This window comes from Mobula birostris, chromosome 6, assembly GCF_030028105.1.
Source record: "Mobula birostris isolate sMobBir1 chromosome 6, sMobBir1.hap1, whole genome shotgun sequence".
NCBI lineage: Eukaryota > Metazoa > Chordata > Chondrichthyes > Myliobatiformes > Myliobatidae > Mobula > Mobula birostris.
The window spans coordinates 120149537-120162953 of record NC_092375.1 but is presented as its reverse complement, the minus strand read 5'-3'; the positions used below and the strand labels follow the sequence as shown (position 1 = coordinate 120162953).

The 13417-nt window shown below is 39.2% G+C and overlaps 1 protein-coding gene across 3 annotated transcripts in view; it reads left to right on the top strand.

Moving 5' to 3' along the window:
* The window catches only part of mcm3ap (minichromosome maintenance complex component 3 associated protein), an 86747-nt gene extending 75311 nt beyond the window's left edge, over window positions 1–11436 (top strand). For all 3 annotated transcript variants that reach the window (XM_072261176.1, XM_072261175.1, XM_072261174.1), the window contains 3 exons: window positions 4480–4677; window positions 7770–7911; window positions 8036–11436. In XM_072261176.1, coding sequence (XP_072117277.1) covers window positions 4480–4677; window positions 7770–7911; window positions 8036–8218 — 523 coding nt within the window. In that variant the 3' untranslated portion in view covers window positions 8219–11436. The remainder of the gene's footprint in view (window positions 1–4479; window positions 4678–7769; window positions 7912–8035) is intronic.
* The last annotated feature ends 1981 nt before the right edge of the window (window positions 11437–13417 follow it).

The following is a 13417-nucleotide window of genomic DNA, read 5'->3' as shown; positions in this document are numbered from 1 at the left end:
CAGACCTCTACCTCATACATTTCTGATGATGTTTCTAAATCAGAATCAGGTTTAATATCGCTGGCATATATCATGAAATGTGTTGTTTTGCAACAACAATGTCTAATAATAAAATCACTGTAAATTACAATAAGAAATGTGTATACTGTATATATATATAAAACTAAATTAGGTAAGTAGTGCAAAAAGAGCAAAAAAAAAGGAAACAAATAGTGAGGTAGTGTCCATTTAGAAATTTGATGGCAGAGGGGAAGAAGCTATTTCTGAAAGGCTTATTGATGGTAGCAATGAGAAGGAGTGATGGGTCCTGTCCTGACGTGTCCTGGGTGATGGGTGTCTTCTTGAGGTATTATCTTTTGAAGGCGTCTTGGATTCTGGGGAGGCTAGTGCCCATGACGGAGTGGGGTGTGTTCACAACTTTCTGTAGTGTTTTCCAATCCTGTGCAGTGGCCCCGCTGTACCAGACAGTGATGCAACCAGTTAGAATGCTCTCTACAGTACATCTGTAGAAATTTGCGCGAGTCTTTGGTGACATATCAATTCTCCTCAAACTCCTAATGAAATATGTTGGACCAAGGATAGATACACAGAATCAGGTTTATTATCTGATTTTGAAGCAGCAACTGTACAATGCAATACATGAAAATATACAAACAAGAAAAAAGAATAGGTAGTCCAATTACAGTAAATATATATATATATATTTATATATATTACAGTGTGTGTATATATATATATATATATATATATATATATATATATATATACTGTATTGGACTACTTATTCTTAATATTCTTATATTAAGTGAGGCCTCCGTTGTTCAGAGTTGAGCATGGATATTGCATCCTAGCTGTCTAGATACGCAAGCCTGGGCAGTATGATATGGAGAGCAAGCTCTTGCCCATGTAGCAAGCTCCCCCTCTCCACGCAACTGATGAACACAAAGGAACGGCAGAGACTGATACAGTTTGGTACCAGCAGCATCTCAGGAGTTGCCAGTCAGCATTGAACTCAATGTGGGACTCCAGCTCCTGATTTTTCCCTCGGTGTTTACTCCCAAAGCCTTTCCCATGAGTAGGTATAGCCGCACAGCAACAGAGCTTTGAAATCTGAGTTTTTCTTATCCTAGATGAGCTGCCAACCACGGCTATCAAGCTCCAGCTGCCTGAAGTGACTGGTTTTAGGGCAGCAGCACCTGCTTTTGCCTCTTCTCCTTCAGTAGAAACAGTTCCACCAGGCTTATTAGCTGAGCCACACGTGAAGGCCAGGAGCTGGACTTGGTTGTCAGAGGCTATTTGAGGTGCATGCCTATGGGAGCATTTAGTAGGTAGTGGGAGTTTGTCCCCATTACCACCCCTGACTACAACAACCTTAAGAAACCATGTATATTTAAATAGTTAGATTTTAAATAATGCAAAACAGAAATAATATATTTTTTTTTAGAAAAGTGAGGTAGTGTTCATGTTTTCAGTGTTCATTTAGGAATTTTATGGCAGAGGGGAAGAAACTGTTCCTGAATCGCTGAGAGTGTACCTCCTTCCTGGCGGTAACAATGAGAAGAGGGCATGTCCTGGGTTATAGGGGTCCTTATTAATGGATGCTGCCTTTCTAAGGCACTGCTCCTTGAAGATGTCTTGAATACTACAGAGGCTAGTATCCAAGATGGAGCTGACTCATTTTACAACTTTCTGTGGCTTCTTTCAGTCCTGTGCGGTAGACCCCCCCCCCCCATACCAGTCAATGATGCAGCCTGTCAGAATGCTCTCCACGGTATATCTACAGAAGTTTTTTGAATGTTTTAGGTGACAAACCAAATCTCTTCAAAAGCCTAATGTAGCCACTGTCTTGCCTCCTTTATAGCTGCATCAATATGTTGGGACCAGATTAGATCCTCAGAGATCTTGACGCTTGAAACTGCTCATTCTTCCCACTGCTTATCCCTCAATGAGGACTGATGTGTATTCCCTCGACTTCCCCTTCCTGGCATCAGGATAAATTCCTTGGTATTACTGATGTTGAGTGCAAGGTTGTTGTTGCCACACCACTCAACCAGCTCCAGTACGCCGTCTCGTCACCATCTGAAATTCTGCCAACGCTAGTGTCATCAGCAAATTTATAGAAATGGTGTTTGAGCTGTCCCTAGCCTCTCAGTCATTGATGTAGAGAGAATAGAGCAAAGGGGTAAGAACATATTGTACCAGTTGATTGTCAGCAGAGAGGACTTGTTAATTCTGTTCCGCACTGACTGTGGTCTCCTGGTGAGGAAATCAAAGATCCAGTTGCAGAAGGAGGTACAGAGGCCAGGTTTTGGATCTTGTTGATTAGAACTGAAGGCATGGTTGTGCTGATCGCTGAGTTGTAATTAATAAATGGCAGCCTGGTATACGTATTGCTATTGTCCAGGTGATCCAAGGATGGGTGGAGAACCAGTGAGATTGCATCTGCCATAGGTCCTTTGCGGTGATAGGAAATTGCAGCAGGCTCAGATCCCTGCATGGGCAGGAGTTGATTATTCCATGACCAACCTCTCAAAGCACTTCATCACAGTAGATGTGAGGGCAACTGGGTGACAATTGTTGAGGCAACTCACCCTGCTCTTGGGCACTGGTATGATTGTCACCTTCTTGAAGCAAGTGGAAACCTGTAACTGTAGCAGTGAGAGATTGAAGATGTTCTTGAACATTCCCACTAGTTGGTTGACACAGATTTTTAATGCCCTACCAGGTACACCGTCAGGGCCTGATACCTTGAGAGAGTTCACCCTCTGGGAAGATGTTCTGACATTGGCTCTGAAACAGAGATCATAGGATCACCATATGCTGCAGGGATTTGCACTGGTGTTGTTTTATTCTCCCTTTCAAAGCGTGGCGTGCATAAAAGGCGTTGAGCTTATCTGGGAGTAAAGCATCATGAAGTTTTGCTTTATAGGAAATGATGGCCTGCAAACCCTTCTAGAGCTGACGTGCATCCAATTCCATCTCTAACTTCAATCGGAATTGTTTTCTCATCCTAAAATAGCCTTTTGTAAGTAATACCTGGACTTCATGTCTCGTTCTGGATCACCGGTCTTGATGCCACAGATTATCCCTCAGCAGGGTTCATCCATGGCTTTTGGTTTGGGTATGTACAGTGTGTTTTCAAAGGCACACACTCATCCACACAGGTCTTGAAGTTGGTGACAAATGTGGCATATTCATTCAGATTTGAAGATGAGTTCCTGAATATGGTCCAGTCCACTAACTCAAAGCAGTACTGTAAACACTCCCCTACTTCCCTTGACCATACCTTCTTGGTCATCACTGGTGCTCCAGTCTTTAGTCCCTGCCTGTATGCTCAGAGTAGAAGTACAGCCAGGTGATCATACTTTCTAAAGCGTGGGCATTGGATGGCATGATAAGTGTTTTTGATGTTGGTATACTAACTATCAAGTGTGTTGGCTCCTCTGGTTCACAGGTAATATGTTTGTGTTGGTTGAGGTCCCCTGCCATGATAGGCAAGGCATCCGGGTGCAGAGTCTCATGCCTGAAGATTATGGTCAGCTCCTCCAGAGGCTGATGTTGGCCTGAGATGGAATGTATACTACTACCAGGATAAAGGAGGGAATCTCCCTTGGCAGATAAAATGGATGACATTTGACCACTAGATGTTCCAGTTCGAGTGAGCAGCACTGAGAGACACAATGAGTTAATCATAAAGCATACTCCACCTCCTCTACTATCTGTCCTATGTTTATAGTGAGTGGTGAAGCCATCGGGCTGCAGCACTGCATCTAAAATGGTACCAGTGAGCCACATCTCCGTAAAGCAAATTACACAGCAGTCCCTGATGTCCCTCTAGTACTGTAATCTTGCTCTGAGATCTTTATTTTCTAGAGACTGTAGGATCATCAGCAGGATAGGCCTCTGCATTTTAATATCAAAGTGCATTCGTCACAGTGGGAGGATACCAAAGCAATGAAAAGGAGCAGTTTAGTGTTTGTATATCGGATATTAGATGTCTTGGCATTTACCTGGGTGCTGTGGTCATGCAGTGATTTCCTACACTGCAAAAATTGAGTTTCATTTTAGCTGTGGTTTGCAACTATGGAGTCAGAATTTATGGTCCAGAGGTGAAGGAGAATGAGGGAAGTCTAGACTTGAATTTGGGCTAATAGGCTATGTTTTAATGTGTTTTCCAAGACAACTCTATGAAATTTTACCTTGGAACAATTAAATGAGAGTTAGTATTGACAATGTGTCATCAGAAAAAAATGTTTGAGCCAATCTAGGCCACAAGAGGCATATTAAAAATGAAACTTGATTGCAGCTTAGGATCCATGTGAAAAACAGATACTGCAGGTGCTTTGTGTACTGTTCAATTGTATCATTTTATAAGTTTTAAGCTAAACTACTCTGAAATCTGTGAAAGCTTCTGATGTTTCCTAGTAGATTTCCTCTTTAATATAAACAATGTGTTGTCTCTTGCTATTCGCTTTCCAGGTTGGCGCAAAAGCAGACTTGCTCTTCAGTTAAGCAGAAATTGGACTTTAAACCTTACACCATGAAAGTCAGCTCTGAAGAAACCCTTCTAGAAAGGAGCGTTTCTGCTCTGGATATCACTCGTACTTACTCAGCAGAGGAACTTCTGCCAGAGCGATTGCGGACAGGATTGGAAACAGAAAGAGAGGAAAATCGAAGGTGTGGTAACTGCGCGTTCTTCCTGAAAGTGACCAAAGGATGTATATTGATGGTGAAATAAAGATTAGACTCAACATGAAACTACTATTTTTAAGTAGTTATAGTAAGCATTGGTAGCTCATAGATTGTTGGAAAGATTATCATTTTCAACCTTTGGGTAAATGCATACAAAATACCTTGTATTAAAAATGAGATTGAGACCAAGTTTTATAATGGTAGCAAAACTGTCATTACTGATTATAAGAAGAAATTTGCAATCATTGCACTAAGAAAATGCAGAGAATTGCAACCATTGATTCCCTCCTTTGACATTGCAGGAGTACTCTGCATCTTCTCCAGTTATAGAATTTTAAGACAATCATTAGAATTTCGCCCATTGCACTCTTCTCGTTGCTGCCATTGGGCAGGACGTACAGGAGCCTTTGGTCCCACTTCACCAAGTTCAGGGACAGTTATTACCCATCAACTGTCAGGCTCCTGAACCAGCATGGATAATTTCACTCACCTCAACACTGAACTGACTCCACAGCGTATAGACTTACTTTCAACTCATGTTCTCATTATTTATTTGCTTATGTGTTTATTATTCTTATTTGTTTTCTTTTGTGTTTACACAGTTTGGTGCATATTGTTTCAGTCTTTGTGTGTAGTTTTTCATTGGTTCTATTTTATTTCTTTGTTCTACTATGAATGCCTGCAATAAAATGAATCTCTGGGTAGTATATGGTAACATATACGTAATTCAGTAATAAATTTACTTTGAACTTTGACACATTTGCAATTGGTATTAGTAATTGTTTTATTATTGTCACCATGTACCAGGTGATAAATTTTCCTTTGCTTGCTATTCTTATTGGTTATTTCAAATCATAAGAGCTTTAAGTTGGTACAAAAGAAAAACAGTAGAGCGGAGAATATTGTAAAAAGTGCAGTGCAGATAGAGCAAGAGTCATGATGAGGTAAATTTTGAAGACAAGTTCATCTTCAGCATATATGAGGTCCATTCAAAGAGTCTTTAACAGCGGGATAGTTGTGGTCCTTGAGCCTCGTGGTGTGTGTATTTTTTAAAAATGTTTTGAATGTATAAGTGCATCAATTTTTTTTAGATATGGATTGCTATTGTCAAGTATTTCGAAGTTCAAAGTAAATTTATTATTAAAGTACATGTATGTCTCCAAATACTACCTTGAAATTTATTTTCCTATAGGCATTCACAGCTGAACAAAACTTTAAAATTTTAAAATTCAAAGTTTTAATAGGTTTTTATTTTTCTAATATACAGTGGTTTCTGGTTTATTGGGACACACATTGACCAATACATTTTGGCCCAACTAAGCGGCTGCCCCAATTAGCCAAAATTTTATAGAAATAGTTAAAAGGTATATAAAAAAAAAGACAAATTACCATTTAACTGCATAACAATTTATGTATTTAACTGAAATACAGAACAAATTAGAATGCTTCTAATACCCCTACAGTGCTATATAACTGTTTTCCTAACTAATAGTTATTGATGGATGAATTCATTTGTTGTATACTCAATTGACTGTAAATGAACAAATTCAACACAAACATCTAGTACAGATAATAGACTGCCTTCATACAATGCTTTTAGACAATTGCATCCTCCAAATCTTTATTTTCATTGTAACATTTAAGATAATTGTGAATACCTTCAAATCCCTCGTAGTTCCTAACTTGTGGAAGTAGTGAATTTGTTTCATTTTCACTCCCAGTTTCTCCAAGCCAATGCTTGAGGGAAACAGTTCCAAATTATCTTACTGCTTATTTCTCACCAACTATCAGTGACAAAAATCACTGGTTTTTGAACACAAATACACACAACTAACACTATTTAAAAACTGATCACTCTAAGTACTATGTAGTGTCTAACAGCCATGAGGTTGTAAGTGACTGACGCTGGTTAGAAAATGTTTGGCTACAATCTCCTGCTCCAATTAAGTGGCCTAGTGTCCCATATAAACAAAGGGAACCCGGCTATTTTAATGATTTAGTTTTGTTCTTTAAGAGATGCCCTAAATAAACAGCTGCCTCAATTGACCAATTGCCCATTTATTTATTTTTAGGGATACAGCGTGGAATAGGCCCTTCTGTCCCTTAGAGTGGCACCGCCCTGTAATTCCTCGATTTAATCCTAGCCAAATTGCAGGACAATTTACAATGACCAATTAACCTACAACCAATAAGTCTTTGGACTGTGGGAGCAAAACTGGAGCATCCTGTCACAGGGAAAATGTACAAACTCCTTACAAGCAGTGGCAGGAACTGAACGCAGATTGCTGGTACTGTAAAATATTGTGCTAACCACTACGCTAATTACCTGGAATCCACTCTAGTTGATATTTTGGTTTCCGTCTTGACCTTATGTATCCTTCCTGATCTAATTTTCATTCCCTAATACTTAAAATCTTGATAATTTTTATGCTTTTTACTCCAGTGTTGATTAGCTTATCAGTCAACTTCACAACAACACTTGGTTGATGGCAGCAATCCTCTGGACCTGATGCCTGATCTAGAATGGTGCAGTGCTCATTACATTTTTCCTGCCAGGGGTGATATAGTGTGAATGCAAATTCTGAGCCAGGAGTTTAAATTTCAGATTTCCACCACAGTGGCTTCTGCAACTTGTGCCCATTCACCAAATTCATGGAGCATCCTATTGACAGGCACACGGGCTATTTGGGTGCTGCCTCTGTTGTCTCAGCTTTTGGCTACACAGGTTGTTGAGTTTTGCTGTGGAAATCTTGATTTAAAATGAACTGCATCTTTTTTTTTAGCAGAGCTCATGATGCTCGATTACACCCAGCTAACCTACTAACTATTACATCTTTGGAATGTAAGAGGAAAGTGGAACACCCAGAAGAAACCTACGTGGTGACGGAGAGAACGTACAAACTCCTTACAGACAGTGGCGGGAATTGACCTGGGTCGCTGGTGCTGTAAAGTGTCACTCTAACCACTACTGTGCTGCTCTATTTCTTATATTCCTAATGCAGGAAGTTAATGAAGTTTACACTTTAAATCATTGTATGTTTAGGAAAAACTTAGATTTGTGTTTGTGTCGTTACCAGGTGTGAAGAACAACTCTACCGTTGGCTTGATGAAGGTCCCTTGGAGCCAGTCGCTCTCCCTTTGTACCTCCCACAGTCCTTGGCCTCTGCTGCTGAACTCTTTGTGCCTAGTCTCCAAGCTTCAGCTTCGTCCCCACCACAGGTTACTAATCTTCCTACAATTACAACTACTACTGCCTTTGATTTATCATGTAATTCATTTCATTACCTATGGTATATCCAAGATCAGTAACTTGAATTTAACTGGTCAATTTTTCTAATCCTAGGAGGTTGCCAATAACAAGCACAGTGAGGAATCCAATATGAATGACTCTAATTGGCTAAACGATTCAACAATGACTTTATCAGACAAACTGAAAGAGTTTACAAGATTGATCCAGGCCAGTCGAGAGGAAGAAATGACCTGTGAACGTCACCTATCAATATTACTGGACATAACTGACACATGATGAAATTAGCAGAAGGAACCTATACTTTCGGGAATAATGTATATGGTTACAGTCGGGTGGAGTATAACTTGAGATCATTCCTACCTGGCAGGAGACATTTTATTTTTGTCCCAAACTTTGATACGTGCATTTCTTGTTTTTCACAACCATTTGGATTGGTGATTAATGGAACATGACCTCGTGTTTATTCAAGTAAATCACTGTTGTTTCCCAGTTTTTTAATTGCTGCTTACGTTTGTTTTTAGTTACAGAAAACTTGCCGTGCCCCAAGGAAATAATCTTTCTGTTGATGTACTGCGATCTGATAAATACTCAATTTCTGGTGGAGGGTGTGAGCAGAGATGACAAGATGCAGGCCTCGTATTTAGTGTAAATTTTCATGTACATTAGAGGAGAGTTGAAAAAAATCCACCCATAAATGTTGCATTTTACTAAGCAAAGTAGAGCTTTTTGAGAAATGAACATTTAAAGCTATTTGGCTGACTGGTTTTAAAGTATTTTTTTGTTTGGTGCCCTTTTCTGAAAATGTGTCTACTTTGGAAAGGTGGAAGTGACTAATAAGTTCAGGTTCTAAGTCTTCTGAAAGGTACTAAAAAGTTAATAAAATAAATTGCTGCATTATTCAACTTGAGATCAACCATAAGAAATTTATAATACTAAATGAAGATGCCATTTCATTAGCTCTTCACTCAGCTGTGGAGTATCTGGATGGTGAAAATGCATAAATCAGGATACTCTTCATTTTCTATAGCTCAAAATTCAGCACTATCATCCCCTCAAAACTAATGAGTAAACTCCAAGACCTAGGCCTCGATACTTCCTTGTGCAACTGAATCCTTGATTTCCTTACTTGCAGCCCCCATTCTGTAAGGATTAGCAACAACATCTTCTCCACAATCACCATTAGCACAGGTGAACCACAAGACTGTGTGCTTAGCCCCCTGCTCTGAACGCTTCATACTTACGACCGTAAGGCTAAGTACAGCTCCAATGTCATTTTTTAAGTTTGCTGATTATACCAGAATTGTTAGCCAAATCAAAGGTGGTGACAAATGGGTATATAGGAGGGAGATTGAAAATCTGGCTGATTGCTGCCACAATGACTACGTCTCATGAGGCAGTCCTCATTTTAGGGGATGGGAGGTGGATAGTATCAGTCACTTTAAAATTCCTTGGCATTATCATATGCCAAGGATCTGTCCTAGGACCAGCATATATATAAGTCCCATGATAAAGGAGGCACCTCCATGATAAAGAAAGCGCCTCTGCTTTCTTAGAAGTTTGCATAGATTCAGCATGTCATCTAAAACTGATAAACCTCTATGGATAAACAGAGGAGAGTGTCCCAACTGGTTGATTACTGGCCTGATAAGGAAACACCAATGCCCAGGAACGGGAATATCTATACAGCAAGTGGTGGATATAGCCCAATCCATCACAGCAAAAGCCCTCCCCACCTTTGAGCACATCTACGAGGATTACTCCATAAGAAAGCAGCATCCATCATCAAGGACCCCCACTGTCTAGGCCATGCTCTCTTCTCGCTGCTGCCATTGGGAAGGAGGTACAGGAGAATTAGGCCCCATGCCATCAAGTTCAGCTCCTACCCTTCAACCGTCAGCTCCTAAACCAGCTTGGATAACTTCACTCACCACAACACTGAATTGATCACTGAATGATTTATTGACTTAACCTCCTTAATCCCTCCACTTGCTGACCCCTTGCTCTGGTTCCCATCTCTCTACCACACTAGTTTAAACCATCCTGAGTAACAACCAGTAAATATTGCAAGGGTATTGGTGCCCTTCCATTTTAGGTGCAACTTGTCCTACCTGTATAAATCCCTTCTGCCCTGGAATAGATCCCAGTGATCCAGGTATCTTAAAGAACTGTTGTTACTTATTTTAAAAAATAGTAAAATTCAAAGTAAATTTATTGCCAAAGTACATGTATCTCACTACATATTACTCTGAAAATCATTTTCTGGGCATCCCTGTTCTATAGCTTTCTGCCAGAGTGCAGGTACAGATGCTACTCCATAAATAAGCCTATTATAGCAATAAAGCTCTTTGTGAGTGTTTACGGTGAGGAACACTTTGGACTCTTCTTCCATCTCCATCTGCAGGTAGGTGTCCGCTAAGTCCACTTTGCTTTATTGTTTTCCTCCAGAAAGGTTTGCAAAGATATCCTTTATCCAGGGCAGAGGATATTGATTTACTGTCAGTACTGGGTTGATGATGACCTTAAAATCGCCAGATCCTGACATACCTATTTTTCTTGGCTACTGGGACCACAGACATTGCCCATGGGTTCCAGTCAACCTTGGAAAGAATTTCTTCAATTTCCACATGAACCAGCTCACTGGCTACTTTATCACGGATGACATAACGAACCAGATGGACTTTGTAAAACTCGGGTGTGGCATTTTCACTTAATACTATTTTACCCTTGATATGTTTGAGTCTTCCAGTGCCATCTGCATTGAACACTGCTGTAGCATCATTCCAGTATCTATCTTAATTCACTTTCAGTTGACTCTATTGCAGGGGATGTGGCACGCAAATGGTGGATGAATCTCCAATCAAGTCATAGTTGTCTCAGCCACAATGTTGGCTTCCTTTTTTAACCATGTACAAGTCCAGTGTGACTTGTTGATTGTTGTATTTCACTGTTATAAATGTCATTCCCACAGGAATTATCTTTTCTCCAGTATAAGTTCTTAGTTGGATATCAGCAGGCTTCAGTTTGGTATATTTGAAATGTCATTCAAACTTTTTTGTGGAATGACTGAAACAGCTGAGCCAGTGTCCCAATTCCAGTTCAATTAATTTGCTGTTCACTTCTGGTGTAAGCCATATTACTTGCCTGTTAGTTTTTTTTTGTAATTTTTTTTATTGAAGTTCATCATCAAACATTTCATAAGATGCATTTCAGATATTGTACATGTATATCATATAGTCATATACGCCAAAATCTCCACATAATATTTATCTGAGTTATACACTTAGAGAAAAGAGAGGAAAGAAAGAACAAGCAAAAGGAGAAAACTTTGTAGAAGTAGGGAGTGATTTTTTTTTACAACATTCATTGATTAGTGAGAATAAAATCAGGCCTATAAGGTGTTATGTAGTTAAACCATTTTTCCCAGTATGAATCAAATTGTTCCAACTTATGATTAACAGATGCTGTTATCTTCTCCATTTTGTAAACGTCCATTGTAATTTCCATCCATGCATTTAAAGTTGGACTCTCCTGTGATAACCATTTCCTGGTAAGAGTATATTCATTAAATATTTATCTCTTTTCAACCATTCTTGAGGTATATACCCAAAATATATGGTCTTACTTTCTAAGGGTATTTCACATTTAAAGATGTCTTGTAGGACATTCTGTATACCACTCCAATAGTCTTTGATAACGGGGCATTCCCAAAAAATATGATAATGGTTTGCATTTTGATTTCCACAATTTCTCCATCAAACAGGGAGGTTACTATCATAATGGGATTTCTGAGAGGGTGTAATAAAATATCTTATCAAGTTTTTCCACCCGAACTCCCTCCATTTCTGTGAACGGGTACACTTCCATTGAAACCTCCATATTATTGTCCATTCTTCCTCAGATATAATTATCTCTCCTTCCTTCTCCCATTTTGTTTTAATATATGAAGTCGAATGTGTTTTAAGATTTGACAAACCCTTATACATGCTTGAAATTATTCTACTACCATAATCTGAATTATATGCTGCTCTAAATAGCTCTATCAAACATGCACTTGCCTCGGTTACGTTTTTAACCGTCCTATTAACATACTGTCGCATCTGTAAAAAAGTCTTGTTTTTCTAATGTGTTTCTCTTTAAGCATTACAAAACTGAACAGTGTTCCTTCTTTCATTATATTGCAAATAGCTGTTATTCCTTTAGCTGTCCAGTCCTTAAATCTAGCATCCAGATTATTCGGCTTAAAATCCGAGTCATATGCACACCATTTAAGAATTGCAATATCTCCCTCTAGTTTATATTCTTTTATAATAGTTTTCCATATTTTAAGAGTCCATTTCACCCACGGGTTATCAATAGTATTTATGTACTTTTGTAGGATGTTATCGGCCAAAATTGCCTGTATGGGGATGGGAAGTATCAATGTTTTTCCATTGAGCGTCATATGATGGGTTGCACCAACATATCACAGCTCTCAACTGTGCTGCAAAATAATAATCTCTAAGAGAAGGTAGGCCCTATCCCCCCCTTCCCCCTCCATTTCCTTGGCTAATTGCAAAGTATTGAGATGAACTCTAGACCTTTTACCTTGCCATATATATCTTGATAACATTTTGTTCCATTCATTGAATTGATTTTGATTGATCTCTATTGGTAGGGTCTGAAAGGGATATAATAGTCTGGGCAGTATATTTATTTTAATAGATCTGTTGTTAGTTTTCACTTTGCAAATCTCAAAGCTATCCAGTCCTGTGTAACACTCATCATTATCAGAGTTTTTATCAACAGCTTGCAGATTAGTGCTCTTTTTTAAACTGTGTTCACCTTTTTTTCTTTTTCTCTTTCCTGTGCAGTCCATTTATTATTGTCTGCCCGACATGCTCTCTGTATGTGTCCTACTTTGTTGCATTTTCTACAAGTTTCGCCTTTAAACCTTCATTGGTCTGGTGTACGTGAGCCCCTGCCACAACAGCGAAACAATTTATTCGGCCAGGCAGGCCTCCCTTTAGAGACTGCAGTTAGTTCATGCTCACTTTCATTCCTGGCCACAACACAATGGCATCTCTCCTGTTTCCATTGATCCAGCAATGTCAACTGCTCTTTTAAATGCGAGTTGTGCTTCAGTTAGGAGCCATTTTTTGAATGCTTTCTTGTAAGATTTCACAAACAAAATGACCTCTCAGTGCATCATTAAGCCCATCACTGAACTCAGAGTGCTCATACTGTTAGTGTTTTTTTGTTGGGGGGGGGGGGTTAGCACATATAGCAAATGACTTCAGCAACCAATCTTCAGATTTGAATATGAACCATGAATTAAATCTAATATGCAAGTCTGAACAATAGGTTCCTAAGAACCATGAACCAAGTTAATTGGAAGACCAGACAATACTGATTTAAGTTCGTTACTTGTGTGTATTTGGGTGTCTATAGTATAGGTGCAAAGAGGGAGTTGTGAGGGTGGTGTGTAGTTCAAATCAT